Genomic DNA, 22961 nt, shown 5'->3' with positions numbered 1-22961 from the left:
CTACAGGTTTCCGTCCAGAAGGACAGTCTTTAAGTCCGCCGGGCAGTTGACGGTGAAAACGGTGTGCGAGGCGTTTCGTCTTTCCACCAGCGTGGCCACGGCCTTGCCCAGCTCCAGGTGGTTCAGGTAACCGGGCATCAGGCGCTCGGGGGTGGCAACACCTGCATCGATCTTTACCTGGCAGGAGGAGGGAAATGAGGTTAAAAAGAGGGACAAAGACGTCCTGCTTCCTGTTTGGTCCCATCTGAGAGGATTTCCAGCACTGTGGACATGTCTGACATGAACCGGCTTAAAAGAACGTCAAGCTGAACTTCTGCATCCAGAAGGAGGTCCTGACGCAATCACATCACCCCCCTCCCCTTGGGTACTTTTGTCCGTTCACCTGGGTGGAGCTTCCAGACAGGATCTAAAAACATCCTTTTTGCTACGATGAAACATGTGAAACCCAACGTTTTTATGCAGCATCCTGCTAAACGCTGATCATCAGCATGTAGATTTCAGTATGAATCACCGCATCAATGGTCAATCGATGGTCAGATCGTATCTGGGTCCATGTCTGCAACAGTCTGCAGAGGCATGAAGAAATACCTCCATCCATCTTCTGCCGCTTATCCGGGGTCGGGTCGCGGGGGCAGCAGCCTAAGCAGGGAAGCCCAGACTTCCCTCTCCCCAGCCACATTTGCCAACTCTGCGGGGGGATCCCGAGATGTTCCCAGGCCACCCGAGAGATATAATCCCTCCAGCGTGTCCTGGGTCTTCCCCGGGGTCTCCTCCCAGAGGGACGTGCCTGGAACACCTCACCAGGGAGGTCCAGGAGGCATCCTGACCAGATGCCCGAGCCACCTCAACTGGTTCCTCTCGATGCGGAGGAGCAGCGGCTCTACTCTGATCTCCTCCCGGATGACCGAGCTCCTCACCCTATCTCTAAGGGAGAGCCCGGCCACCCTGCGGAGGAAACTCATTTCAGCCGCCTGTATACGAGATCTCCTTCTTTCGGTCACGACCCACAGCTCATGATCATAGGTGAGGGTAGGAACGTAGATCGACTGGTAAATTGAGAGCTTCGCCTTCTGGCTCAGCTCCTTCTTCACCACGACAGACCGGTGCAGAGTCCGCATTACTGCAGACGCCGCACCGATCCGTCTGTCGATCTCGCGCTCCATCCTTCCCTCACTTGTGAACAAGACCCCGAGATATTTAAACTCCTCCACTTGAGGCAGGACCTGACTCCCGACCCGGAGAGGGCAATCCACCCTATTCCGGCTGAGGACCATGGTCTCAGATTTGGAGGTGCTGATTCTCATCCCAGCTCAGCCGTGAATCGCTCAAGTGAGAGCTGGAGATCACGACCAGATGAAGCCAACAGGACCACATCATCTGCAAAAAGCAGGGACCCAATCCTGAGGCCACCAGGCCGGATCCCCTCAACACCTCGGCTGCACCTAGAAATTCTGTCCATATAAGTTATGAACAGAATCGGTGATAAAGGGCAGCCTTGGCAGAGTCCAACCCTCACCGGAAACTAATCCAACTTACTACCGGCAATGCGGACCAAACTGACATCTGTCGTACAGGGACCGGACAGCTCGCACAAGGGAGTCCGGTACCCCATACTCCTGGAGTACCCCCCACAGGAGCCCCCAGGGGACACGGTTGAATGCCTTCTCCAGGTCCACAAAGCACATGTAGACTGGTTGGGCAAACTCCCATGCCCCCTCCAGGACCCCAAAGAGGGTATAGAGCTGGTCCACCAGGACAAAAACCACACTGCTCCTCCTCAATCCGGGATTCGACTATCCTGCGGACCCTCCTCTCCAGGACCCCTGAATAGACCTTACCAGGGAGGCTGAGGAGTGTGATTCCCCTGTAATTGGAACACACCCTCCGGTCCCCCTTCTTAAAAAGGGGGACCACCACCCCAGTCTGCCAGTCCAGCGGCACTGCCCCCGATGTCCACGCGATGCTGCAGAGGCGTGTCAGCCAGGACAGCCCCATAGCATCCAGAGCCTTAAGGAACTCCGGGCGGATCTCATCCACCCCCGGGGCCTTGCCACCAAGGAGCTTTTTAACCACTTCAGCGACTTCAGCCCCAGAGATAGGAGAGTCCCCCCCTGAGTCCCCCAGCTCTGCTTCCTCATCGGAAGACGTGTTGGTAGGATTGAGGAGGTCTTCGAAGTATTCCTTCCACCGACCCACAACGTCCCGAGTTGAGGTCAGCAGCTCCCCACCTCCACTGTACACAGTATTGATGGAGCACTGCTTCCACCTCCTGAGCTGCCGGATGGTAGACCAGAATCTCCTCGAAGCCGTCCGGAAGTCTTTCTCCATGGCCTCGCCAAACTCCTCCCATGCCCGAGTTTTTGTCTTGACGACAGCCGAAGCCGCTTAGCCTGTTGATACCCATCAGCTGCCTCCAGAGTCCCACAGGCCAAGAAGGCCCGGTAGGACTCCTTCTTCAGCTTGACGGCATCCCTCACTGCTGATGTCCACCAACGAGTCCTGGGATTACTGCCACGACAAGCACCAACGACCTTACGGCCAAAGCTCCGGCTGCCTTGCCTCTCAATCACTTGCCTCCAGATCTCACTGTCATTGCCCACGTGAGCATTGAAGTCCCCCAGCAGAACAATGGAGTCCCCAGAAGGAGCACCATCCAGCACTCCCTCCAAGGACTCCAGAAAGGGTGGGTACTCTGAACTGCTGTTCGGCGCATAAGCACAGACAACAGTCAGGACCCATCGCCTCACCCGGAGGCGGAGGGAAACTACCCTTTCATCCACCGGGGTAAACCCCAACGTGCAGGCACCAAGCTGGGGGCTGATGAGAATGCCCACACCTGCTCGGCGCCTCTCACCATGAGCAACTCCAGAGTGGAAGAAGGTCCAGCCCCTCTCGAGGGTACTGGTTCCAGAGCCCAAGCCATGCAACGAGGTGAGTCCAACTATATCTAGCCGGAACCACTCAACCTCGCGCACAAGCTCAGGCTCCTTCCCCACCAGAGAGGTGACGTTCCACGTCCCTAGAGCCAGCTTCTGGAGCCGGGGATCGGACCGCCAGGGTCCCCGCCTCTTGCTGCCGCCCAGCTCAAATTGCACCCGACCCCTACGGCTCCTCCCGCAGATGGTGAGCCCACGGGAGGTGGGGCCCATGTAACCCTTTTGGGCTGAGCCCGATCCATGGGCAAAGGCCCGGCCACCAGACGCTCGCTTTCATGCCCCACCCCGAGGCCTAGCTCCAGAGGGGGGTCCCGGTAACCCGCGTCCGGGCAAGGGAACATTTATGTCCATGGTTGTAGTCATCATAGAGGTCTTTGAGTCGCACTTAGTCTTGTCCCTCCCCTAGACACCTGTTTGCCATGGGTGACCCTACCAGAGGCATAAAGCCCCTGACAACATAGCTGCTACGATCTTCAGGACACACAAACCCCTCCACCACGATAAGGTGACAGCTCAGGGAGAGGTGAAGAAGTTTGCACTTTGCAAAGCATTTGTGTTACAGCTGCATTATTTACTCTAAAAAAACATCTCACCTGGTTGAGCTTGCAGGGCACATCGGGGTATTCCTCTCGCAGCACCTGGCAGAAGGCCAGAGCGCTGGCAGCCCCCACCGTCAGGAAGCCGGTTCCAGGCATCAGCAGCTTCTCTCCGGCTCCTCCTGTGGGACCACATCAGGAGTGACGTGCTGTGGCTTTCTTTACGTCGGGCGCAGGTAGGTTGCTTTGCTTTGCGGTATTTCTACATTCTGGTGGTTCAGATTTGCTCTGCGTGTTGGACGAACTGCAGCTCGTATAAACAGTGTAAATCAACTCTGACATGATGGGAAGTTAATCTCTTTTGACTGCCGAAGTTCCTTTAGTTTCACTCAGAGCTTCTATTAAAGTGCAATATAGCTTCTATGATGGTTCGTTAGTTGGTAAACAAGTTTGTGTCACGAGCCTCATTCATTAGGACCAGGATGCAAGCAGGATAAATGAGCTGATCATCCCTGCTTTAAGCTATGAACCCACCCCCCCACCCCCCGACTTACCTGTAATGAAGGTGTAGGTACAGTCTGAGCTGTCCCTCACCAGGGGGAAGAAAGCCTTCCACGACACAAAGGTGGAGTACAGTAATGTGTCAATGACCTGCAGAGTTGAGAGGAGGAAGGATGAGAAATGGCATCCTGGTTGGGATGCAGATAAAAGGTGAAATGTTGCTCGGCGTGCTTACCCAGTGCAGATCTTTGAGGGACTGGGTGTGTGGGGGTCCTCCCTGCCACCAGCTGAAGCCCAGAGAGGACACGATGTCGGTCACGCGCCCCACCTGCTTCAGCAGATCCTGCTTCACCTGCTCGGCTTCCTCCTCTGAACCTGAAACCGGCAGGAGAGAAAAAGACTTCCAGCTGGTTCTCCTCACCAGGTTTGGATATCTGTCTCATGATCGGATGCACACGGCTTCACTGAAGCTGCATCGATGCCGATGTTAGTAGAAAACCGTATGGTCCTCGTACAGCTTCAGGTTCGATGAGCAACATGATCTGTTTTACATCTCGTCATTTATTTAACTAAATTTCAAGTAAAAACAACTCAAGCTTCAGCAGCCGGGTCAGGCAGAGGTCCGGGTGGAGGTCCAGGCTGAGGTCCGGACTTTAACCGGACAGGGAACGGGTCCCGGTCGGGCTGAGGTCTGGACTTTAACCAGACGGGGAACGGGTCCCTGTCGGGCTGAGGTCTGGACTTTAACCAGACGGGGAACGGGTCCCGGTCGGGCTGAGGTCTGGACTTTAACCAGACGGGGAACGGGTCCCGGTCAGGCTGAGGTCCGGACTTTAACCAGACGGGGGAACAGGTCCTGGTCGGGCTGAGGTCCAAAAAGCATCTTTTAAATACTAAGCAGTTGGAAGCGATGCGTTACACTCGTGGACGAGGACAGATGAGCCCTGCAATGTAACTCACCCACATTCCCCACTATGGTGGTGAGGTTCTTCTTCATGTTTGGAGAGATGAGTGATCGCAGTTTTTCCAGGCGGCTAATATCTCTGGAAATGACCGCCACCCTAAAACCTACAAAAAACCAACAGAAAACCAAAGAAATTATTTATAAAAAGAAGGGAGCAAACAGAAAGGAACGATAATATGGCATAGGGGAGAAGAGCAAGGCATAGGGAATGGGAACAAGGCATAGAAAAACGGAAAGGAGGTGTAGGAAACGGGAACAAGGCGTAGGAAACGGGAACAGGGCATCGGAAATGGAAACGAGGCGTAGGAAATGGGAACGAGGCGTAGGAAACTGGAACAAGGCGTAGGGAGAGGGAACGAGGTGTAGGGAAACGGGAACGGGGCGTAGGGAACAGGGCGTAGTGAGCGGGAACGAGGCGCAGCGAACAGGAAGGAGGTGTAGGGAACAAGGCGTAGGGAACGAGGCGTAGGGAGCGGGAACGAGGCCTAGGGAACGAGGCGCAGGGAACGGGAAGGAGGCATAGGGAACAAGGCATAGGGAACGAGACGTAGGGAACGAGGCATAGGGAGAGGGAACAAGGCGTAGGGAACGGGAAGGAGGTGTAGGGAACAAGACGCAGGGAGCAGGAAGAAGGTGTACGGAATGGGAACTAGGTGTAATGAACGAGGTGTAGGGAGGGGGAACGAGGCATAGGGAGGGGGAACGAAGCTTGGAGAACGGGAACGAGGCGTAGGGAATGAGGCGTAGGGAACAAGGTGTAGGGAACGGGAACAAGGTGTAGGGAGAGTGAACGGGGCGTAGGGAACGAGGCATAAAGAGCAGGAAAGAGGCGTAGGGAACAGGAAGGAGGCGGAGGGAACGAGGCATAGGGAGCAGGAACTTGGCATAGGGAACGAGGCGGAGGGAACGAAGCGTAGGGAGGGGGAACGAGGTGTAGGGAGAGGGAACAAGGCGTAGGGAAGGGGACGGAGGTGTAGGGAACAAGGCGCAGAGAATGGGAACGAGGCGTAGGGAACGGGAACAAGGTGTAGTGAGAGTGAACGGGGCGTAGGGAACGAGGCAGAGGGAGCAGGAACGAGGCGTAGGGAAAAGGAAGGAGGCGTAGGGAACGAGGCATAGGGAGCAGGAAGGAGGCATAAGGAACGAGGGGTAGGGAACGAAGCGTAGGGAACGAGGTGGAGGGAACGAAGCGTAGGGAACGAGGCGTAGGGAGGGGAAACGGGGTGTAGGGAGAGGGAACGAGGCATAGGGAACGAGGCATAGGGAGCAGGAACGAGGCATAAGGAACGAGGTGTAGGGAACGAGGCGTAGGGAACGAAGCGGAGGGAATGAGGCGGAGGGAGGGAGAACGAGGCGTAGGGAGGGGGAACGAGGCGTAGGGAGGGGGAACGAGGCATAGGGAGGGGGAACGAGGCGTAGGGAGGGGAAACGAGGCGTAGGGAGAGGGAACAAGGCGTAGGGAAGGGGACGGAGGTGTAGGGAACAAGGCGCAGAGAACGGGAACGAGGCGTAGGGAACGGGAACAAGGTGTAGGGAGAGTGAACGGGCGTAGGGAACGAGGCAGAGGGAGCAGGAATGAGGCGTAGGGAACAGGAAGGAGGCGTAGGGAACGAGGCATAGGGAGCAGAACGAGGCATAAGGAACGAGGCGTAGGGAACGAAGCGTAGGGAACAAGGCGGAGGGAACGAGGCGGAGGGAACGAGGTGTAGGGAGAGGGAACGAGGTGTAGGGAGAGGGAACAAGGCGTAGGGAACGAGGCATAGGGAGCAGGAACGAGGTGTAGGGAGAAGGAACGGGGCGGAGGGAACGAGGCGGAGGGAACGAGGGGGAGGGAGAGGGAACGAGGCATAGGGAAGGGGACGGAGGTGTAGGGAACAAGGCGCAGGGAACGGGAGCGAGGCGTAGGGAACGGGAACAAGGTGTAGGGAGAGTGAACAGGGCGTAGGGAACGAGGCATAGGGAGCAGGAAAGAGGCGTAGGGAACAGGAAGGAGGCGTAGGGAACGAGGCATAAGGAGCAGGAACGAGGCATAGGGAACGAGGCATAGGGAACGAGGCATAGGGAACGAGGCATAGGGAACGAGGCGGAGGGAACGAGGCGGAGGGAACGAGGCGGAGGGAGGGGGAACGAGGCATAATGAACGAGGCAGAGGGAACGAGGCGGAGGGAACGAGGCGGAGGGAACGAGGCGAAGGGAACGAGGCGGAGGGAATGAGGCGGAGGGAGGGGGAACGAGGCGTAGGGAGAGGGAACGAGGCATAGGGAAGGGGACGGAGGTGTAAGGAACAAGGCGCAGGGAACGGAAACTAGGCGTAGGGAACGGAAACAAGGTGTAGGGAGAGTGAACGGGGCGTAGGGAAAGAGGCAGAGGGAGCAGGAACGAGGCGTAGGGAACAGGAAGGAGGCGTAGGGAACGAGGCATAGGGAGCAGGAACGAGGCATAAGGAACGAGATGTAGGAAACGAAGCTTAGGGAACAAGGCGGAGGGAACGAGGCGGAGGGAACGAGGTGTAGGGAGAGGGAACGAGGTGTAGGGAGAGGGAACAAGGCGTAGGGAACGAGGCATAGGGAGCAGGAACGAGGTGTAGGGAGAAGGAACGGGGTGTAGGGAACGGGGCGTAGGAAACGAGGTGGAGGGAACAAGGCGGAGGGAACGAGGCGGAGGGAGGGAGAACGAGGCGGAGGGAGGGAGAACGAGGCGGAGGGAGGGAGAACGAGGCGGAGGGAGGGAGAACGAGGCATAGGGAGGGGGAACGAGGCATAGGGAGAGGGAACGAGGCATAGGGAATGGGACGGACGTGTAGGGAACAAGGCGCAGGGAACGGGAACGAGGCGTAGGGAACGGGAACAAGGTGCAGGGAGAGTGAACGGGGCATAGGGAACGAGGCATAGGGAGCAGGAACGAGGCTTAAGGAACGAGGTGTAGGGAACGAAGCGTAGGGAACGAGGTGGAGGGAACAAGGCGGAGGGAACGAGGCGGAGGGAGGGAGAACGAGGCGGAGGGAGGGAGAACGAGGCGTAGGGAGGGGGAACGAGGCATAGGGAGGGGGATCGAGGCGTAGGGAGGGGAAACGAGGCGTAGGGAGAGGGAACAAGGCATAGGGGAACAAGGCGCAGGGAACGGGAACGAGGCGTAGGGAACGGGAACAAGGTGCAGGGAGAGTGAACGGGGCATAGGGAACGAGGCATAGGGAGCAGGAACGAGGCTTAAGGAACGAGGTGTAGGGAACGAAGCGTAGGGAACGAGGTGGAGGGAACAAGGCGGAGGGAGGGAGAACGAGGCGGAGGGAGGGAGAACGAGGCGTAGGGAGGGGGAACGAGGCATAGGGAGGGGGAACAAGGTGTAGGGATGGGAAACGAGGCGTAGGGAGGGGGAACAAGGTGTAGGGAGGGGAAACGAGGAGTAGGGAGAGGGAACAAGGCGTAGGGAAGGGGACGGAGGTGTAGGGAACAAGGCGCAGAGAACGGGAATGAGGCGTAGGGAACGGGAACAAGGTGTAGGGAGAGTGAACGAGCGTAGGGAAAGGGAAAGAGGCGTAATCAACAAGGCGTAGGGAGGGGGAACAAGGCGTAGGGAACGGGGCGTAGGGAACGGGAACAAGGGGTAGGGAACGAGGCATAGGGAACGAGGTGTAGGGAGAGGGAACGGGGTGTAGGGAACGGGGCGGAGGGAACGAGGTGGAGGGATAGGGAACGAGGCGTAGGGAAGGGGACGGAGGTGTAGGGAACAAGGCGCAGGGAACGTGAACGAGGCGTAGGGAACGGGAACAAGGTGTAGGGAGAGTGAACGGGGCGTAGGGAAGGAGGCATAGGGAGCAGGAACGAGGCATAAGGAACAGGAAGGAGGCGTAGGGAACAAGGTGTAGGGAACGAGGCGTAGGGAACGAGGCGTAGGGAACGAGGCGTAGGGAACGAGGCGGAGGGAACGAGTCAGAGGGAACGAGGCGTAGGGAGGGGGAACAAGGCGTAGGGAACGGGAACGGGGCGTAATGAACGAGGCGTTATGAACGAGGCGTAATGAACGAGGCATAGGGAGGGGGAACCAGGCGTAGGGAACGGGGCGTAAGGAACGAGGCGTTGGGAACGAGGCGTAGGGAGAGGGAACGAGGCATAGGGAAGGGGACGGACGTGTAGGGAACAAGGCGCAGGGAACGGGAACGAGGCGTAGGGCACGGGAACAAGGTGCAGGGAGAGTGAACGGGGCGTAGGGAACGAGGCATAGGGAGCAGGAAAGAGGCGTAGGGAACAGGAAGGAGGCGTAGGGAACGAGGCATAGGGAGCAGGAAAGAGGCGTAGGGAACAGGAAGGAGGCGTAGGGAACGAGGCATAGGGAGGGGGAACCAGGCGTAGGGAACGGGGCGTAAGGAACGAGGCGTAGGGAGAGGGAACGAGGCATAGGGAAGGGGACGGAGGTGTAGGGAACAAGGCGCAGGGAACGGGAATGAGGCGTAGGGAACGGGAACAAGGTGCAGGGAGAGTGAACGGGGCGTAGGGAACGAGGCATAGGGAGCAGGAAAGAGGCGTAGGGAACAGGAAGGAGGTGTAGGGAACGAGGCATAGGGAGCAGGAATGAGGCATAAGGAACGAGGTGTAGGGAACGAAGCGTAGGGAACGAAGCGTGGGAAAGGGAACGAGGCGGAGGGAACGAGGCGGAGGGAACGAGGCGGAAGGAACGAGGCGGAGGGAACGAGGCGTAGGGAACGGGGCGTAAGGAACGAGGCGTTGGGAACGGGAACGAGGCGTAATGAACGACGCGTAAGGAGGGGGAACGAGGCGTACGGAGAGGGAATGAGGCGGAGGGAACGAGGCGGAGGGAGGGGGAACGAGGCGTAGGGAACGGGGCGTAAGGAACGAGGCGTTGGGAACGGTGACGAGGCGTAATGAACGAGGCGTCATGAACGAGGCGTAGGGAACGGGAACGAGGCATAGGGAACGGGCCGTAGGGAACGGGGCGTAATGAACGAGGCGTAGGGAGGGTGAACGAGGCATAGGGAGGGGGAACGAGGCGTAGGGAGAGGGAACGAGGCGTAGGGAGAGGGAATGGGGCGTAGGGAACGGGAACGAGGTGTATGGAACGGGGCGTAGGGAGCAGGAATGAGGCGTAGGCAACTGGAAGAAGGCATAGGGAATGAGGCATAGGGAGCAGGAACAAGGCGTAGGGAACGAGGTGTAGGGAGAGGGAACGGGGCATAGGGAACGGGGCGTAGGGAACGGGAACAAGGGGTAGGGAACGAGGCATAGGGAACGAGGTGTAGGGAGAGGGAACGGGGTGTAGGGAACGGGGCGGAGGGAACGAGGCGGAGGGAGAGGGAACGAGGCGTAGGGAAGGGGATGGAGGTGTAGGGAACAAGGTGCAGGGAACGTGAACGAGGCGTAGGGAACGGGAACAAGGTGTAGGGAGAGTGAACGGGGCGTAGGGAAGGAGGCATAGGGAGCAGGAACGAGGCATAAGGAACAGGAAGGAGGCGTAGGGAACAAGGTGTAGGGAACGAGGCGTTGGGAACGAGGCGTAGGGAACGAGGCGGAGGGAACGAGTCAGAGGGAACGAGGCGTAGGGAGGGGGAACAAGGCGTAGGGAACGGGAACGGGGCATAATGAACGAGGCGTTATGAACGAGGCGTAATGAACGAGGCATAGGGAGGGGGAACCAGGCGTAGGGAACGGGGCGTAAGGAACGAGTCGTTGGGAACGAGGCGTAGGGAGAGGGAACGAGGCATAGGGAAGGGGACGGAGGTGTAGGGAACAAGGCGCAGGGAACGGGAACGAGGCGTAGGGCACGGGAACAAGGTGCAGGGAGAGTGAACTGGGCGTAGGGAACGAGGCATAGGGAGCAGGAAAGAGGGGTAGGGAACAGGAAGGAGGCGTAGGGAACGAGGCATAGGGAGGGGGAACCAGGCGTAGGGAACGGGGCGTAGGGAAAGGGGCGTAAGGAACGAGGCGTAGGGAGAGGGAACGAGGCATAGGGAAGGGGACGGAGGTGTAGGGAACAAGGCGCAGGGAACGGGAATGAGGCGTAGGGAACGGGAACAAGGTGCAGGGAGAGTGAACGGGGCGTAGGGAACGAGGCATAGGGAGCAGGAAAGAGGCGTAGGGAACAGGAAGGAGGCGTAGGGAACGAGGCATAGGGAGCAGGAATGAGGCATAAGGAACGAGGTGTAGGGGACGAAGCGTAGGGAACGAAGCGTAGGGAACGAAGCGTAGGGAACGAAGCGTGGGAAAGGGAACGAGGCGGAGGGAACGAGGCGGAAGGAACGAGGCGGAGGGAACGAGGCGGAGGGAACGGGAACGAGGCGTAGGGAACGGGGCATAAGGAACGAGGCGTTGGGAACGGGAACGAGGCGTAATGAACGAGGCGTAAGGAGAGGGAACGAGGCGGAGGGAGGGGGAACGAGGCGTAGGGAACGGGGCGTAAGGAACGAGGCGTAGGGAACGGGAACGAGGCATAGGGAACGGGCCGTAGGGAACGGGGCGTAGGGAGGGTGAACGAGGCATAGGGAGGGGGAACGAGGCGTAGGGAGAGGGAATGGGGCGTAGGGAACGGGAACGAGGTGTATGGAACGGGGCGTAGGGAGCAGAAATGAGGCGTAGGCAACTGGAAGAAGGCATAGGGAATGAGGCATAGGGAGCAGGAACAAGGCGTAGGGAACGGGACATAGGGAACGAGGCGGAGGGAACGAGGCGGAGGGAGAGGGAACGAGGCGGAGGGAACGAGGCGGAGGGAACGAGGTGGAGGGAGAGAGAACAAGGTGTAGGGAGAGGGAACAAGGTGTAGGGAGGGGGAACGAGGCGTAGGGAGGGGGAACGAGGCATAGCGGAGGGAACGAGGCGTAGGGAGAGGGAACGAGGCGTAGGGAACGGGAACGAGGCGTAATGAACGAAGCATTGGGAGGGGGAACGAGGCGTAGGGAACGGGAACGAAGCGTAGGCAACGGGGTGTAGGGAACGGGAACTGGGCGTAAGGAACGGGGCGTAGGGAACGGGAACGAGGTGTAGGGAGGGGGAATGAGGCGTGGGGAATGAGGTGTGGGGAATGAGGTGTGGGGAACGGGGCGTAAGGAATGGGGCGTAGGGAACGGGAACGGGGCGTAGGGAACGGAAACGAGGCGTAGGGAACGGGAACGAAGTGTAGGGAACGAGGCGTAGGGAACGAGGAGTAGGGAACGGGAACGGGGCGTAGGGAACGGGGCATAGGGAGCAGGAACGGGAAGAATGCGTAAGGAACGGGAAGAATGCGTAGGGAACGAGGCATAGGGAGCAGGAACGAGGCGTAGGGAACGAGGTGTAGGGAGAGGGAATGAGGCGTAGGGAACGAGGCGTAGGGAACGAGGCGTAGGGAGAGGGAACGAGGCGGAGGGAACGAGGCGGAGGGAGACGGAACGAGGCGGAGGGAGGGGGAACGAGGCGTAGGGAACGAGGTGTAGGGAGAGGGAATGAGGTGTAGGGAACGAGGCGTGGGGAACGAGGCGTAGGGAGAGGGAACGAGGCGGCGGGAACGAGGCGGATGGAGAGGGCACGAGGCGTAGGGAGGAGGAACGAGGCGTAGGGAACGGGAATGAGGCGTAGGGAGGGAGAATGAGGCGTAGGGTACGGGACGTAGGGTACGGGACGTAGGGTACGGGGCGTAGGGTACGGGGCGTAGGGAACGGGGCGTAGGGAACGGAAACGCAGTGTAGGGAACGAGGCGTTAGGAATGGGAATTAGGCGTAGGGAACGAGGCGTAGGGAGAGGGAACGAGGCTGAGGGAACGAGGCGGAGGGAACGAGGCGGAGGGAACGAGGCGGAGGGAGAGGGAACGAGGCGGAGGGAGGGGGAACGAGGCGTAGGGAACGAGGTGTAGGGAGAGGGAATGAGGTGTAGGGAACGAGGCGTGGGGAACGAGGCGTAGGGAGAGGGAACGAGGCGGCGGGAACGAGGCGGATGGAGAGGGCACGAGGCGTAGGGAGGAGGAACGAGGCGTAGGGAACGGGAATGAGGCGTAGGGAGGGAGAATGAGGCGTAGGGTACGGGACGTAGGGTACGGGGCGTAGGGTACGGGCCGTAGGGAACGGGGCGTAGGGAACGGAAACGCAGTGTAGGGAACGAGGCGTTAGGAATGGGAATTAGGCGTAGGGAACGAGGCGTAGGGAGAGGGAACGAGGCTGAGGGAACGAGGCGGAGGGAACGAGGCGGATGGAGAGGGCACGAGGCGTAGGGAGGGGGAACGAGGCGTAGGGAACGGGAACAAGGCGTAGGGAGAGAGAACGAGGCGTAGGGTAGGGGGCGTAGGGAACGGGGCGTAGGGAACGGAAACGAAGTGTAGGGAACGAGGCGTAAGGAACGGGAATTAGGCGTAGGGAACGAGGGATCGGGAACGAGGCGTAGGGAACGGGAACGGGGCGTAGGGAACGGGGCATAGGGAGCAGGAACGAGGCGTAGGGAACGGGAAGAATGCGTAGGGAACGAGGCATAGGGAGCAGGAACAAGGCATAAGGAACGAGATGTAGGGAACAAAGCGTAGGGAACGAGGCGTAGGGAACGGGAACTGGGCGTAAGGAACGGGGCGTAGGGAGGGGGAATGAGGCGTGGGGAATGAGGCGTGGGGAACGAGGCGTAGAGAACGGGGCGTAAGGAATGGGGCGTAGGGAACGGGAACGGGGCGTAGGGAACGGGCCATAGGGAGTAGGAACGGGAAGAATGCGTAAGGAACGGGAAGAATGCGTAGGGAACGAGGCATAGGGAGCAGGAACGAGGCGTAGGGAACGAGGTGTAGGGAGAGGGAATGAGGCGTAGGGAACGAGGCGTAGGGAGAGGGAACGAGGCGTAGGGAGAGGGAACGAGGCGGAGGGAACGAGGCGGAGGGAACGAGGCGGAGGGAGAGGGAACGAGGCGGAGGGAGAGGGAACGAGGCGGAGGGAACGAGGCGGAGGGAACGAGGCGGAGGGAGACGGAACGAGGCGGAGGGTGACGGAACGAGGCGTAGGGAACGAGGTGTAGGGAGAGGGAATGAGGTGTAGGGAACGAGGCGTGGGGAACGAGGCGTAGGGAGAGGGCACGAGGCGTAGGGAGGGGGAACGAGGCGTAGGGAACAGGAACGAGGCGTAGGGAGGGAGAATGAGGCGTAGGGTACGGGACGTAGGGTAGGGGGCGTAGGGTACGGGGCGTAGGGAACGGGGCGTAGGGAACGGAAACGCAGTGTAGGGAACGAGGCGTAAGGAATGGGAATTAGGCGTAGGGAACGAGGCGTAGGGAGAGGGAACGAGGCTGAGGGAACGAGGCGGATGGAGAGGGCACGAGGCGTAGGGAGGGGGAACGAGGCGTAGGGTACGGGACGTAGGGTAGGGGGCGTAGGGAACGGAAACGAAGTGTAGGGAACGCGGCGTAAGGAACGGGAATTAGGCGTAGGGAACGAGGCATCGGGAACGAGGCATCGGGAACGAGGCATCGGGAACGAGGCATCGGGAACGAGGCATCGGGAACGGGAACGGGGCGTAAGGAACGGGGCATAGGGAGCAGGAACGAGGCGTAGGGAACGGGAAGAATGCGTAGGGAACGAGGCATAGGGAGCAGGAACAAGGCATAAGGAACGAGATGTAGGGAACAAAGCGTAGGGAACGAGGCGTGGGAAAGGGAAAGAGGCGGAGGGAAAGAGGCGGAGGGAACGAGGCGGAGGGAGGGGGAACGAGGCATAGGGAAAGGGAAAGAGGCGTAATCAACAAGGCGTAGGGAGGGGTAACAAGGCGTAGGGAGGGGTAACAAGGCGTAGGGAACGGGGCGTAGGGAACGGGAATGAGGCGTAGGGAACGAGAACAAGGCGTAGGGAACGGGAACAAGGCGTAGGGAACGAGGCATAGGGAACGAGGTGTAGGGAGAGGGAACGGGGTGTAGGGAACGGGGCGGAGGGAACGAGGCGGAGGGAACGAGGCGGAGGTAGAGGGAACGAGGCGTAGGGAAGGGGACGGAGGTGTAAGGAACGCGGCGCAGGGAATGGGAACGAGGTGTAGGGAATGGGAACAAGGTGTAGGGAGAGTGAACGGGGCGTAGGGAACAAGGCGTAGGGAACGGGAACGAGGCGTAATGAACGAAGCGTAATGAACGAGGCGTAATGAACGAGGCATAGGGAGGGGGAACCAGGCGTTGGGAACGAGGCGTAGGGAGAGGGAACGAGGCATAGGGAAGGGGATGGAGGTGTAGGGAACAAGGCGCAGGGAACGGGAACGAGGTGTAAGGAACGGGAACAAGGTGCAGGGAGAGTGAACGGAGCGTAGGGAACGAGGCATAGGGAGCAGGAAAGAGGCGTAGGGAACAGGAAGGAGGCGTAGGGAACGAGGCATCGGGAGCAGGAATGAGGCATAAGGAACGAGGTGTAGGGAACGAAGCGTAGGGAACGAGCCGTGGGAAAGGGAACGAGGCGGAGGGAACGAGGCATAGGGAGAGGGAACGAGGCGTAGGGAACGTGGCGTAAGGAACGAGGCGTTGGGAACGGGAACGAGGCGTAATGAACGAGGCGTAGGGAGGGGGAACGAGGCATAGGGAGGGGGAACGAGGCGTAGGGAGAGGGAATGAGGCGGAGGGAATGAGGCGGAGGGAACGAGGCGGAGGGAGGGGGAACGAGGCGTAGGGAACGGGGCATAGGGAGCAGGAACAAGGCGTAGGCAACTGGAAGAAGGCGTAGGGAATGAGGCATAGGGAGCAGGAACAAGGCGTAGGGAATGAGGTGTAGGGAGAGGGAACAGGGCGTAGGGAACGGGACGTAGGGAACGAGGCGGAGGGAACGAGGCGTAGGGAGACGGAACGAGGCGGAGGGAACGAGGCGGAGGGAGAGGGAACAAGGCGTAGGGAGGGGGATCGAGGCGTAATGAACGAGGCATTGGGAGGGGGAACAAGGCGTAGAGAGAGGGAACGAGGCATAGGGAACGGGAATGAGGCGGAGGGAACGAGGCGGAGGGAGGGGGAACGAGGCGGAGGGAACGGGGCGTAAGGAACGAGGCGTTGGGAACGGTAACGAGGCGTAATGAACGAGGCGTAATGAACGAGGCGTAATGAACGAGGCGTAGGGAACGGGAACGAGGCATAGGGAACGGGCCGTAGGGAACGGGAACGAGGCGTAGGGAGAGGGAACGAGGCGGATGGAGAGGGCACGAGGCATAGGGAGGGGGAACGAGGCGTAGGGAACGGGAATGAGGCATAGGGAACGAGAACAAGGCGTAGGGAACGGGGCGTAGGGAACGGGCGTAGGGAACGGGGCGTAAGGACCGGGGCGTAGGGAACGGGGCGTAAGGAACGGGGCGTATGGAACGGGAATGAGGCGTAGGGAACTGGGCGTAGGGAATGGGAACGGGGCGCAGGGAACGGGAACGAGGTGTAGGGAGGGGGAACGAGGCGTAGGGAACGAGGCGTAGGGAACGGGGCGTAGGGAACGGGAACGGGGCATAGGGAACGGGAATGAGGCGTAGGGAACGAGGCGTAGGGAACGGGAACAAGGCGTAGGGAACGAGGAATAGGGAACGGGAACAAGGCATAGGGAACGAGGCGTAGGGAACGAGGCATAGGGAACGAGGCGTAGGCATTGGGATCTTAGGATATGAAAGCCGGCAGGCTAACAGGAATGACAGAACAGAGCTGCAACCATTCAACCAGTAAATTTAGAGTTAAATTCTCATTGATGGAAAAAAAGCAGATGGACATCTCGTTGAGCGTGTTTACATTCGTCTGGTAAAAAGATTAAAAATGAGACAAAAAAGGCGTTGGGAACGAGGCGTAGGGAAAGAGAAAAAGGCGGAGGGAACGAGGCGGAGGGAACGAGGCGGAGGGAACGAGGCGGAGGGAACGAGGCGGAGGGAAGGGGAACGAGGCGGAGGGAAGGGGAACGAGGCGGAGGGAACGGGAACGAGGCGTAGGGAACGGGAACGAGGAGTAGGCATTGGGATCTTAGGATATGAAAGCCGGCAGGCTAACAGGAATGACAGAACGGAGCTGCAACCATTCAACCAGTAAATTTAGAGCTAAATTCTCATTGATGGAAAAAAAGCAGATGGACATCTTGTTGAGCGTGTTTACATTCGTCTGGTAAAAAGTTTAAAAATGAGACAAAAAACAGTGAAATTAAACTATGATAAAATCCATTTAACCAATCAAATCAACGTCTCATGTTTTAAAAGCGCTGTCACGCTAAAAGACAGGTTATGGAGTTAAGTCACATTTTGGAGCAACAGCAGAAAAGCTTTTGTCCCCTCCGAGCTGCCGTCAATCAGCTCATTCCTATCAATCTGGAAATGATTATTTTATTGGTTCTAAAAAACAAACTGTACTAAAAACTGAGTTTTACGTCTCATTTCCAGTTTGTTAAAGATCACAGAAGAAACTTTATCAGCTGTTTTTCTTTCTCCTCTGGGAGCCACGGAGGTGGAAGCATCATGGTGTGGGCGTGTTCAGCTGCATCTGGACCAGCATGCTTTGCAATCAGCATGTTTACAGCAGGACATCTGTCTAAAGAGATGCCGGGTCATGTGACTACCAAACACTGCTTTAAGGCTCGGTGAGCCCAATCGCTGATCTTCATCCACCTGAAATGTTGTAAAAAATCCCGACCGGAGTGAAGTTCAGAAAGTTGCTCTGAGCAAACATTCAGGTTTGCTTTCCATCTTTCAGGTTCCAGTCGCTGCGTTTGCCGCTTGTCTGGTGTTACCCTCCTTTCCTGCCACTTCTGTTTATTCTGATTATTCGTAAATTAAATTCGGTTCAGTTTTATATTCCCAAAACAATCTGTCTAGATCAGATGGCACACTCATCAATGTCACAAAGTGTGTTTGGGATGGTCGATGCAAGTAAAATCAGAGAAAATTATATTTAGTTTTACCAGTAAAATAAATAATCCAACAGTAAAAACCAGAAATCCTCATTAAACACCTAAATCCATGAGCAGAAAATAAACAGAAAACACGCAGAGAGGAAAAGGTTTGCAGAGGAAAAGTAGTGCGAGATGAGCTCACCTTTATCCAGCAGGGCTTTAACTATTCCAGAGCCCACTGTCCCTGCTCCCCCCAGAGCCAACACCACCCTGTCTGAGTTGGACATGCTGACTGGAAGAGAAGCTGCTGGCTTGTGAAGAGCATCTGGTCAGACCAGGGTGCTTTAAACTCAACCAGAGACGCAGTTCCACCCCCGAAGCCGCCGAAGCCCCGCCTGCAGGTCAACAAAGGAGACTCAACCCTCAGGGTGTGTTTGTGGAGGCTACCCCTCACTGGACCGCTTTTAGTTTCAGGTTATGGAGAGTAGAGGCATTTCCTAAAAGTGTTGGTCTTGAACAGACCGATCCCTGCAGCGACAACACACACATCTCCTGCATATCAATAAATCACCATAAAAACAAGCAATACAACTAATCACTCATTCAGAGGGAAATTGACTTGTTGCAGCAACAACAGGAACTGAAAAGTAATAATGAAAATATTAAATCTTCATCCTGTTGCAGTAGCAACGTTGACCCCAGGAGTTCAGGTCAGCAAGTTCCAGCAGAGGCGGAAAGGCATGAAATGCTGACATCTAGTGAAGGAAACGGATCACGGGCAAATTGTGATTTTATGGATGAATTTATCAGAACTATGTCTAGTTTCCATGTGTTTTATTTTAACACTGGTTAAGATAAACCCAGAAGACCCAGAAATGTCCTTATTTTAACAAAATAATGTAACTTAACGAAAGCACTCCGCCCTTCGGCCCGTCCTCATACTGATACCGAGCGCACCCGTCTGGGAAACTCCGGGTCACGTGACAATGTTTACTTTAGCCGATAAGCTAACCTGCTCAGAGACGTCTCTGCGGGACGAAATGTGTTGCTGCGTTTCTCCGGGAATCATCTGAAAAAGTACAGGTGGGTTTTTTCATTCATGATGCTAAAATAAAGTTAAGATTTAAATGGAAAAGAGGAAATTCTATTCGGAGATCGACGCGATGTGGCGTTAGCTCAGCTAGCATATCTGCAGTTTCGCTTCATCTGCAGTTCTTTAGTTTTGGGATAAAAATCATCTGAAACGGCGGCTCGGTTCGGAGATCGGCAGGTTTGGTTGTGCGCATAGAAAAAAAGAAACTTGTGTGTGTATTTAAAAAAAAGTTTTTATTTTAATAATTGTTTATGTTTGTGGGAATATTTCACTTCCTGGTTCTTCCACACTGCAGAGCAGAAATCTGGGAGTTTAGGCAGGCTGAGAAATATATTTTACATTTATATTCCACATTTATATTCTACATTCATATTCCACATTTATATTCTACATTTATAATATATTTTACATTTATAATCTATATTTATATTCTATATTTATAATACATTCTACATTTATAATATATTCCACATTCCTATTTTATATTTATAATATATTCTTCATTTATAAACCCATTTTTTGTTACATTTCTCTAAAAAGTAATTCAGGTTTATTTGTGTTGCATAATAATTTTTTTGCGTCATTGCCATTAAAAATAAATACTAAGGTGTGTTAGCCATTAGCAAACAGAGCTAATGTTTACTTGGCTAAGCTAATGCTAAAGTTAAAAAGCCTCGTGAGAAGCGTTGAAATCAGTTTCACTTTCACTTTGAGTTGCTTTAACTGATCGTTACAGCAGTTATTTGCTGTAGAAAGCCTCTTTTAGGGTTTTTGCTTTAGTCAGTCAGGAACTTTCTAGGTCTGCAGTTTAACAGATTTATGCAGAAATTTGAGGAGTCTTGCAAACCCACTGAATCATTAACACCTAAAGAAAAGTACAATTTCTCCAGAAATACAGAGTAATATATAATTTTACTGTGATTAAATGCTAAGTGATATTTGATGCAAACTGCTGTAAACCTGGAGATGCAGGTAAAATGGGACGTTTGCTGCATGTTCGGTTCTGCATGTTCATTTTCTGGTGTGTTTGTCCTGATGCAGGTTGGAAGACATGAGCGTCTCCAGGCAGGTTGCCAGAGACCTGGTGAGGGTTTACGACCACAGCCTGGAGCAGCAGATAGTGCAGCGGGGCTCCAGCCTGGCGTGCAGAGACGAGCAGCTGTGGATGCAGGTGGAGGTCTTGTTGAGGGACGGAGATGCGAAGGAGAAACACTGTCTGGGTCTGGACCCCCTCCTGGTGATGGAGGAGTCTTTGCAAGCAGCGTCGGCATCGTTACGCAGCAGGAGCGTGAGAACCGGCGCAGAGCTTCACAGCTTGGCCAAAGCTTTCGAGGTTCTGGAGCAGGCAGCCCTAAACCTGTATCTGGGTCCCTGGAGGAAGGAGTACCGAGTCATCAAGGTGGACCGGCACAGCCGAAATGATCCAGCTGCACTTTTCCTCAGCGTTTCCATCATGTTTCTCTTTGCTCTTTGCTTTCCAGATGTACTCTGGTACGTTTACTCACTGCATCGCTCCCGTGCTGCCCAAGCCTCAGATCCAGAAGCTGTTCGGGATGCTGGGATACCAGCTGAGTCCGGCCCGGCCCGAGCAGCTCTGCCTCCCCTCGCCCAGAGTCAGCCCTGCTTCTCTGGAGGACCTCCTACGTCTGTCCTGTGCCTTCTTCATCGCTCGCTGCGAGTGCCACCTCCTGCTGACGGCTCTGGGGAGGCATGTGGGCGATGCTCAGTGGGAGCTGAACGTGGTGAGGGAGAGGCTCAAGGGAAGCAGCCTGCGGGTACGTTGGGTTACGCCCAACACCAAACACCCGACCCCAACACCAGACACCCGACCCCAACACCAGACACCCGACCCCAACACCAGACACCCGACCCCAACACCAGACACCCGACCCCAACACCAGACACCCGGCCCCAACACCAGACACCCGACCCCAACACCAGACACCCGACCCCAACACCAGACACCCGGCCCCAACACCAGACACCCGGCCCCAACACCAGACACCCGGCCCCAACACCAGACACCCGGCCCCAACACCAGACACCCGGCCCCAACACCAGACACCCGACCCCAACACCAGACACCCGACCCCAACACCAGACACCCGACCCCAACACCAGACACCCGACCCCAACACCAGACACCCGACCCCAACACCAGACACCCGACCCCAACACCAGACACCCGACCCCAACACCAGACACCCGGCCCCAACACCAGACACCCGGCCCCAACACCAGACACCCGGCCCCAACACCAGACACCCGGCCCCAACACCAGACACCCGGCCCCAACACCAGACACCCGGCCCCAACACCAGACACCCGGCCCCAACACCAGACACCCGGCCCCAACACCAGACACCCGACGCCCAACACCAGACACCCGACGCCCAACACCAGACACCCGACGCCCAACACCAGACACCCGACCCCAACACCAGACACCCGACCCCAACACCAGACACCCGGCCCCAACACCAGACACCCGGCCCCAACACCAGACACCCGGCCCCAACACCAGACACCCGGCCCCAACACCAGACACCCGACGCCCAACACCAGACACCCGACGCCCAACACCAGACACCCGACGCCCAACACCAGACACCCGACGCCCAACACCAGACACCCGACGCCCAACACCAGACACCCGACGCCCAACACCAGACACCCGACGCCCAACACCCGATTAGCATTAGCTGTAGTCCTCTAGCAGCCCTGGAGACAGGCGGTACCTGTCTATCTGTCCTCCCGTGTCTGATGGAGCAGGAAACCTGTCCAGCCTGCAGGACGCTTCAGGTGTGACACCAACAGGTAACCTGGATGGACCTCATTGTTCGTGTCTCCCAACAGGTTGCCGTGGACAACACCAGGAAGACGTTTGAGACGATCCAGCCTGCAGCGCCAGCAGACAGAGAATTGGATCTGTATCAAGAGGAGCATCAGGAAGTCGGGCTGGTTGGTGATGACGAGAGTCAGAACTTTGAAGACACGGTGGTTGAAAGCAGCGCGGCGCCCCCTGCTGTCCACACACGAAGCATCGTAGCGTCTGACGGCTACAACGCCACCAGAAGTCCCTCTGGCAGGTCGGATTCCCCGCAGACGGCAAACCTGCGGTCCTGCACGTGTCTCCAGTCTCCTCTTTGTGTGAAACTCTGCCTGCAGTGCGACGCCTTGCACGACATCACCTGCTCCTTTCTCGCCGCCTGTGAAGCAGAAGGTCACGGCGTGCTGTCCCCGCTCGGTCTGACGAAGGACGGAATGGGATTAACGGAGCTGCCGCCGTCCATCGGGAGCGCCAGAGAGAACGCTGTCGCCTCGTCCCTCTGTCCAATCGGCTTCCACGACTGCTGCGACCTGTCCAATCCAGACCCGCAGGTCCTGTGTCGGAGGTGCCGGGTCTTCCACTCTGGATCCTGCAGCGAGTGGAAGACGTGCCAAAGCGAGCACGAGGTGGGTCACCTGGGCGTGTGCACCTGTGGGAAGGTGTGCTCCAGGAGTCCGCTGGTTCTCTGCAGGTACTGTGGAACCGAGTTCTGCAGCAACTGCTGGTACAAAAACCCCATCACGTGCCAGTGCGGTCAAACGTTCGACCAGTCGTCCGCCGTGTAATCGGTGCCGCCGGGCTCCACCGCTGTGCCTTAAACCTGCCAACTGGAGACTTCCTGTGGATCAACAGATTCAGACATTGCCTTGTGAGAAACTGTTGACGCTTCTGTCCGATGGTTTCCACCATTCTTGCCGCTGTGCTCGCCGTTTATGAGCCATGTGAAGCACACGTTTGTTACTGCCGCAGTCTGGAGTAAAAAGGGTCAACTTCCACGTTTCTTCTGTCTGTTTGCTTCGTTTTAAGATGAAACTTCAGTCGCTGAAGCTTTAGAACCGTTCGGGGTCGAAAAACGGGATTTTCACCTGGAAGGAGAAACGTCAACCTGAGCAGAGAAAACAGGAAGTTTAACAAGATATTCCGTCTCCATGACGACACTGCTGCATCTTGGATCGCTGACGGAAAGAAAGAAGACGAGACAACCTGCTTTCGGTTCTGGTTGTGCGTCACCAGCTGCTTCCAGCAGGAACTAGATCTCCTCACCAGTTAGCTCCTATTAAACCAGTTACTTCCATTAAACCAGTTCCTTCCTCACCAGTTAGCTCCTATTAAACCA

The 22961-nt window shown here is 57.0% G+C and overlaps 2 protein-coding genes across 3 annotated transcripts; one reads left to right on the top strand and one right to left on the bottom strand.

Moving 5' to 3' along the window:
- Positions 1 to 17989, bottom strand: LOC306760803 (peroxisomal trans-2-enoyl-CoA reductase; the record flags this gene model as incomplete). Its single annotated transcript, XM_079246798.1, has 6 exons — positions 1 to 177; positions 3530 to 3654; positions 4027 to 4123; positions 4209 to 4348; positions 4934 to 5041; positions 17905 to 17989. 6 exons carry the CDS (start codon positions 17987 to 17989, stop codon positions 1 to 3), a joined length of 732 nt encoding a protein of 243 aa, XP_079102924.1.
- Positions 17990 to 18690: 701 nt separating this feature from the next.
- spata2l (spermatogenesis associated 2-like) lies at positions 18691 to 22620 on the top strand. Of its 2 annotated transcripts, none has more exons than XM_079253009.1 (4): positions 18691 to 18785; positions 19837 to 20194; positions 20277 to 20537; positions 21652 to 22620. In XM_079253009.1, the coding sequence occupies exons 2-4, from the start codon at positions 19847 to 19849 to the stop codon at positions 22408 to 22410; spliced, it is 1368 nt and encodes a 455-aa protein (XP_079109135.1). In that variant the 5' UTR covers positions 18691 to 18785; positions 19837 to 19846; the 3' UTR covers positions 22411 to 22620. The 2 variants fall into 2 exon arrangements, with proteins under 2 accessions (XP_079109135.1, XP_079109134.1); XM_079253008.1 differs by having other exon boundaries at positions 20277 to 20570.
- The last annotated feature ends 341 nt before the right edge of the window (positions 22621 to 22961 follow it).

The sequence above is a fragment of the Telmatherina bonti genome, assembly GCF_933228915.1.
Source record: "Telmatherina bonti genome assembly, chromosome: 2".
In the NCBI taxonomy this organism is placed as follows: domain Eukaryota; kingdom Metazoa; phylum Chordata; class Actinopteri; order Atheriniformes; family Telmatherinidae; genus Telmatherina; species Telmatherina bonti.
Note: the sequence above shows the minus strand (reverse complement) of the source record. Positions and strands in the feature narration are given on the sequence as shown.